This window comes from Nicotiana tomentosiformis, chromosome 5 (genome assembly GCF_000390325.3).
Source record: "Nicotiana tomentosiformis chromosome 5, ASM39032v3, whole genome shotgun sequence".
Taxonomy (NCBI): domain Eukaryota; kingdom Viridiplantae; phylum Streptophyta; class Magnoliopsida; order Solanales; family Solanaceae; genus Nicotiana; species Nicotiana tomentosiformis.
The window spans coordinates 26,893,947-26,901,476 of NC_090816.1; the positions used below are offsets into that span (position 1 = coordinate 26,893,947).

Here is a 7,530-nt window from a genome sequence, read left to right on the forward strand (position 1 = left end):
GAGAGAAAGTGTTTGACTGAAAATAGTAAATGTCAGGGTAGTGAACATGGGAATGAGAAAAAAGTAGTTTTGGGAAGGAAAAAGCACATTTGGAAGAGAATTTGTAGTATTTGTTTACCTAAGTGAGCTATGATTTGATATTAAGACCCGATCAATCTTATGAGCTTGTCAGGTCTTTCACCGTCTATTTTTCCTAAAAATGTGAAACTGTGCAATTATAGCAAATGAACACCACTTCAGTGAGAATGTGAATCAATGGCATTTTCATAGACTTTCTTGAGCCATTGATTCACATTCTCACTGAAGCTAAAATGGCAAATTCAATCATATGATACAGAAAATTTAGGACAACATAAAATTTCCCAAGCAAAAAGCAAGAAGCTAGTTTGTTTAGATTCAACAGTGACACATCTATGTTACAAGTTCTGATCAATATTTCTCACAGAGACAACAAACATAGGGATGCAAAAGGAAAGCTTGAGAATATTACTGCCAAGTTTATCAGTTTATAGAAATAGGAATGTATATTTGTTCAACCATGTTAAAAGTTTGGCTCCTTTTTTAAGTCAACTTGTGAATGGTTTTCATATCAGCAGCTTCCTGGATAGTCCCCTTCTCAACATGGTCCCACCACTTGAACAAGAAGTTGTCGACGACAAGTCTGAACCAAGGGGATAGCTTCAAACCTTCCTCACCTGCATCTGCTTTCCTCAAAAGTTCTTTCAGTTGTTCTTGGTTCACATATTTGATATCAGCAACTTCATCTGGGTTCGGGTTCACATTAACATCACGGACGATGAATAGAAGATAATCAACTGCAATAACAAAGAAAGATCAGTCACAAGTTATACCACGTTCCACTCTCTGTGAGATCAAATGCAATCAACAAATGTTTGATACTAGTAAATCCCTTGCAAAAGATCAAAAGTAGTTCAACAAATGATAGAGACACTAAGATCAAAGTACAAAAGTGATGCGTCATTACGTTCATGCTCTCCCCACTTTCCATCAGATGGTGCCTTGTAAAGCATACGGCCCAATGGCGTGAACTGGTCAACTGGGACATCTTCAGCTGGAATGCCCAATTCATCAAGAAGCTTCCTTTGTGCAGCGTTTCTTACCCCTAAAGTTTGAAATCATGACAGAATTTAGATAGATTTAATTAGAACTTATGACATAGAATGAGTTAAAGAAGAGAAGCTGGTGTAAAATTAGAAATTCAGCTCAAACAGAAAACATACCAAGTGCATTCTCCTCAATTAGCTCAGACTCACGGTAGAGCGGATGGCTGCAGCATGTGTTCGTCCACACCAAAGGAAAGGTTACCTTTGTTGCAGATCGTTGCTACACATAGAACGCGACAATAACATATATGAAGCATTTTAATCTTTGAAAGCTACAACAATGCATCTCAACTATAATAATTTGACGACTTATGACTGCTTATTTAACAGCTTGTGTCAATATTAATATTTTAATATTGAGATGATATCTGACAATACCAAGAACTCCCACTATTGTACTCTATATAATCATTCAGCAGATTACTTCAACTAGCCGTTTCTATAAATATTTGTAAAATTATTAGAAAGGAAAAGAAACAACTGAGGTGTTTTGACAGCAATTACACTGCAAAACTTGCACCTTATTTATGCCACATACCTGAAGAAGAAGTTCATACTTTGAGTTGAAAAGAAATACACTGAAAGCTCTGTGCAGCAAATTCAAAGATTCAATCTTTTCCATCAAATGACCTGCACATCAATAGTAGATTATTTGGGCAAAAATATAAGACATGAAAAAGCATTGATTGTATAAACAAGAATGTGATGCTTTCTCTTTTCTTGTCCTGGTTGTGAGTGGAAACAGAGAAGTTTTCCTTTCTTACTATGTTCTTGACAGCTAAAAGCTGAATGTGAAATAGTAGCCATTCTTTCATCCTCTCTTAATCTAATACTAGAGTTTACTTAGCTACCAGTCAATAAAATCGACACCTTTCATTACCAGATAATATAAACACAGAAGGGAGGAAAGTTTACTATTCTAGTCTCTCCATGTCTCACTTTTCTATTAAGGAAGAAAATGTGAGGGACTTGTTTTCATATTCCTTTCTGTACAATAAAGCACTTGCAATCATTGCAAAAAGAATGCAGCTGATCTAGTGATGCTTCGTGCCGCTCTCTATTCTTCCACCCTAATAATAGCCAATATCCTAGCACATTGCCACCAAATAGCCAGCTAATGTAGTTAAAAGAATCTAGACTTTCTAGACTCTTTAACGAGGTTTTTTCCAGTGATGCAAAGTGAATGCTTTTCGATAGCTAAGCTCTGTAAAGGTGATTTGGATTTACACAAATCTTCACAGCATAAAATTCCAATTAGCTGCCTAACCAATAGATTTCCTAAAAATGATCGAAGAAGAAAACAGAGGTCTCTCTAAAAAGGACACTGCTGAATTTTGTACCTACTTCATCCAAAAGCTTTAAACTGGTGGAGAAGAGACATTTATTTATTTATTTTAGTTCTGGAACATGCTCCCTTCAAGTAACCAAATACCTTGGCGGGCAAAGCACCTTTCTTGAATTGTGTGACTAGCTCATTTAAAAATTTAAACAGTTTCATAGAGGACACATGTATTTATTTAGTTTAGGGTTGCAACAAACACCACTTTGATTTAGTTGGAATTTCCCAGTGAAGAAAGTGTGTCCATCACCAAGGCAAGGGATGTGAATAATAGAATGTTTAGCACAAAATGCAGAGAAAGACTCCACCACATATTTGCTGAATATAAATCAGCGAAAATGCAAGATCGAAATGAATCTAGTATGATCTAACTTTTATTTTTGAAAGGGAAAATGATGCTGATTGATTCAATAGATGCTATCACCTAAAGAAGATAAGAATAAGATTGAAGGTTGCAGCAAGCATCTTTTCACTTTATCAAGAGATCTAAAAAGTAAAGTATTTAAAGTTAGAAAATCTGCGACTTCTAGATTATCCACCACACCAAACTCCCTTGATTATGTTTACCGAACATGACATGGCATCGACATTGAATCACAGAAACCTTCAATGTCAAAATAAGATGCAGCCACCTAGGGAAATACACAAGAAGATACAACACAAGGACATTTCAAAGGCGAAGCGAAAATCTGAACTTACAATTGTACTTGGTGTCATGACCAACAACCCGGTCATTCTCATCCACCAAAATACATCTGCAAGAGTTAAAGAAGAGAAAGTGTTAAACAAGGAGAAGACGGTTAGAAAGTTGTGGAAACTCTATCAGTGCAGATCATACATTGACGACAACAAGTAGAAAGAAAATCTAGAACAGATTGGCTTTCTGAGTCATGAAATGCGACTTAAGTTCACAAAAGCACAGAGGCGGAGCTAGTTTATGAAGTGCGGATTCAAACGAACCCAATAGCTTTTGCTTAGACCCTGTATTTATATTAGGAAATCCATTAAATATGTCTATATATTAAATTACGAACCCAATAACTACAATGAGCTATGGGTTTGTGTGCAAGTTCAAAGCCCATAAACTTCAAATCCTGGCTACAATTAAAGAGGCAAAAATTAGATCTCATCTTGCATGTAGAATAGCAATCTTCCTTAAATTTAGAAAGTCAAGTATTTTCTCCCAAATATAAGAAACAAATAGCAGGTACGTCGTAACTTATAATTAAAACAATAGCAATCTAATTAAAATTCATTGATGTCGCAAGTAAAACAACAAAGTAACTTGATATTCGGCTTAAATTATGTATATTTATATGCATGTTGCCTCGCATTTTACTCATGTTTCGTAAATTTCGGATGTATAATGTAATAATTGTTGTATTTTAATTTGTAGGAGTCCTCCAGAGGCAATGTGGGACCAGTTTCCAGAACCTCAAAAATCCCAGCGCTAGAGTAGCGCCCATTCGCGTATAAAAGCAAGACTAAGCCTATTTTGAGGGGAGAGACGCCACTTTGAGAGAAAAACACAAGCACAGAACACTCGGGAACAAGGATTCTCAGTTTTTCTTCTCTTCTCTTCCTTTAATCTCATAGTTTATTAGTTTTAGAGTTGTGGGTGCTACATGAACATTGTAGTTTGAAGCTTGAGTTTTTCTTATTATTTTATCATATTGGTTTATTTATTCAATTTTGAACATAATTATTTGATTGTTTGATCACCAATTGAATACTATCTATAAATCTAGGATTGAACTCGGGAGAGAGAATTCTAGATTGCATATAAGATTGAGTAGAGCAAGATCTTGAACTCGAGCATCGGGAACGGATTTGCGGTTAGGATAGGGATATACCTAATCGCCTTGCTTGGTTATTATACGGGAATTATTAATGCGTTCTTGTTAATCCTAATTCCATAGGAATATAGGCGTTAGGTTAACTTGAATAGGCGAGTAGTACTTCGGGAGAAGGCTACGAGCAATATTAACCCTGTCAATCAATAAACCAGATAAATTAATTAGACGATTTAAGTGAAAAACTCAACGGGATTGTTAGTTAACCCATAGCTGTGGAATATTTTCTCCCATTGAATTCATCTCTAAGATTGCAGACTTGTTTCCTTTAATCTCTTAGTTTGTTACTCTAGATTAGTTTTAGTCAAATATTCATACTTTAGGATTCGCTTGAATAGATTAATTGTTTGGGTTTAATTTAGTTGATAGTTAATCACAAGTCCTTGTGGGTACGATATTTGGACTTACAATCCTATATTACTTGTCGACCACGTATACTTGCGTGTGCGTTTGGGAGCAACACAACTCTCTTACCTTAAATCTTTATAGTAATTTCACATTTAAATCTGAATCCAACATCAACAAAACAACAACAACAACAACAACAACATACCCAGTTTAATCCCACACGTGTGGTTTGGGGAGTGTAGTGTGTCCGCAGACCTTACCCCTACCTTGGGAAGGTAGACAAATATGAATCCAATACCACATATTAAAATTGTATTGGGCATGAAAGGATATACACTCAACTGAAAAATGTGTTTGATGAAATCATTTTCTAGTGTTTGGTTACTTTGAATTAAAATGTTTAGAAAATCTTTCCATGAAAAGGAGAAAAATGACTTTTGTCACTTATGGGGAGAAGTAGTTTTCCTTTATAGATATCTTTATCTCTACCTTCATAAAACTTGCTTCTGTCAATACATTGACACTGTTTGTTAACTTTTGTAAATTATATCCTGATGCCGTATTGTATAACTTGTACGATTTTCACATATGACCAGTTCATGCCCAATCAATCAAAAGCCAGAAAGATCAAGAAAATGATTTTAAGAAGAAATAGCATATGCATATAATTTAATTTAAATGAAAAATCAATGAATGAATTTCAAACAAGCTGAGGTTGGCTATTTGAATCTTGTGTATCCGTTCCGCTTTACTAAAGCTCAATTTCATTAATTAAACATTCTGTCTAAAAAAAAGCAAATTAAAGATTCTAGACATTCTCTAAATCTCACATTGACATATATACAATAGATGTAAGACTTTGTGGCAAAAATGAAACAATTAGTATAAGGGAGGAGAGAGAACGAACTCGTCTTCAAACATGAGACGGCGTTGGACAGCGTCCATATTGGCATCAGCAACAACATCACCCATTCTGCAGAAAAATAGTGAGATTTGATTGGAGAAGAAGAGAGTGAGAGTAATAACGGTGAAGAAGGAGAAGTTATTATATAAGAGAAGATTTAAGGTGACAGATTTGAATAAGATTGGCGTAGTCAGTCAGATTTAAGTTATTGGAGTTTCCGCCATCATTTGTTGATTCTTTTTCTTACCCTTTTGTTATTATCCTTACATTATTCCCTCCCTTGACCATTACCTAACATTCTCACTATCGTAACAAATTTAACCAAAAAGAATAATAAGAAGAAATGGTTTATTATACTAACTTTACTCTAACGAATAATGGAAGGTAAATAAAATATTCGTAAGCAAGATTAGTGTTACAAAACGAAACTTGAGAAGAGATCTTTGAAATTATTTTAAAAAATTGTTCAAATAAAAATTTTCACTTAAAGAACAAAAAGGAAACATAACAATTGCGAATGAGTAAATCTGCATCTTCCAATTGAATTGTCTTTCTTTTCTAATTTTGATTGGAAAAGAAAATCACTAGTTCCAGTAAACTACCGAGATGTCTTATTCAATGATAATACTAGTGCTGTTTAGCTGATATTTTCTTACTACGCATTCACTATTTTTGGTCAAAGTCAAGTTTGGCATATTGTAGTTATTTATCTATGTGATGCCTGCAAAAGAAAAGGAATACAACTCTAGATTAACTATAGTTCCTCCATCTCATTTTATGTGTTGATATCTGATTAGATTAGATATGAAGTTTAAAAAAAAAAACTATTTTAAATATATTTAGTTCCCTTTTTTTTATGGCTTTTTCAATATCGTATTTCGTTTCAACTTTGTTGTGATGATGTTGTCCTTGAGCTGAGGGTCTAATCGAAAATAAAATCGCTATCTTCACAAGGTAAGAGTATCCTCATCAGATCTCACTTATGAGATTATACGAGATTTGTTATTGTTTATTTGTTGTTGTAAATATATTGTTTTAAGCAAAACTAAAGATAAAATAAATTTAGATTATTTTCTTTAGAATATTAAAAAGTGTCTTCGTTTAATGAGTCCGAAGTCAAAGTGTAATTTTTTTTGGACTCAAAGCACAAAAATAGATAGAAAAAAATAACCGGTGATCATTTTATGTATAGCGCATGCAATCCATGCGCTATACTTCTTAATTGACTGGCCGACAATAACTGATGGGTATAGCGCATAGCTTTACTGCGCTATATATATAGCGCGTTTAATTAATGCGCGATACCCTCCAATTATTGTACACCCCGCACAGCTTTTTTGCTTATTTAAGGAGGTTCATTCTTTCTCCAAAAATCCATTCCGAAAATTCAGTCTTTTGCATCCTTTTTATTTTCCTTTACTTATTCCGAAATATTTGTTTACTCAACTTTTTCTGTATTTTGCCATAATGTCTGAAGAGCAAAAAATTAGGGTTGCATTATATTGGGGGAGGGGGGAGGAGGGGGGGGAGAGGGTTTGTCGTAGAGAATAACTCAGTACACTATAGTTGTTCTCCACATTGTATTGTTAAGTTGCCACTTACATTGGAGTACGTTATATTGGTATTGTTGATATGTAAAAAAAAAATGAGTGTGAGGAAACGTTCGATTAATATTAAAGTAACCAGAAGATATTCATATTCTCTTACTCCGTAAGGGGTTGCTTGTTATACTGAGTTTAACATCGAAGACGATGAAACTCTGAAAGAGTTTTTGAGGACTCCGAATGAATACCGGGAACTTCTTGCGATAAAAATACTGGAAATGTACGTCAAGTCTGAAGACGTTCGCAATATTGAGGTTCTGCAAAATAGGGATAACCCTCAATCATCAGGTGGTGTTTTTGGAGCAGTTTTATCCGAACAAGTTCCGTTTGAAAGAGTTTGGACATATCTAAACTTATC

The 7,530-nt window shown here is 34.5% G+C and overlaps 1 protein-coding gene across 1 annotated transcript; it reads right to left on the bottom strand.

The window, feature by feature from the left end:
* Positions 1–358: 358 nt before the first annotated feature.
* LOC104102514 (isopentenyl-diphosphate Delta-isomerase I) lies at positions 359–5,800 on the bottom strand. Its single transcript, XM_009610233.4, has 6 exons — positions 5,572–5,800; positions 3,163–3,218; positions 1,663–1,754; positions 1,242–1,344; positions 986–1,123; positions 359–815 (listed from the first exon to the last, which is right to left on the bottom strand). The coding sequence occupies exons 1-6, from the start codon at positions 5,634–5,636 to the stop codon at positions 562–564; spliced, it is 708 nt and encodes a 235-aa protein (XP_009608528.1). The 5' UTR covers positions 5,637–5,800; the 3' UTR covers positions 359–561.
* Between the last annotated feature and the right edge of the window lie 1,730 nt (positions 5,801–7,530).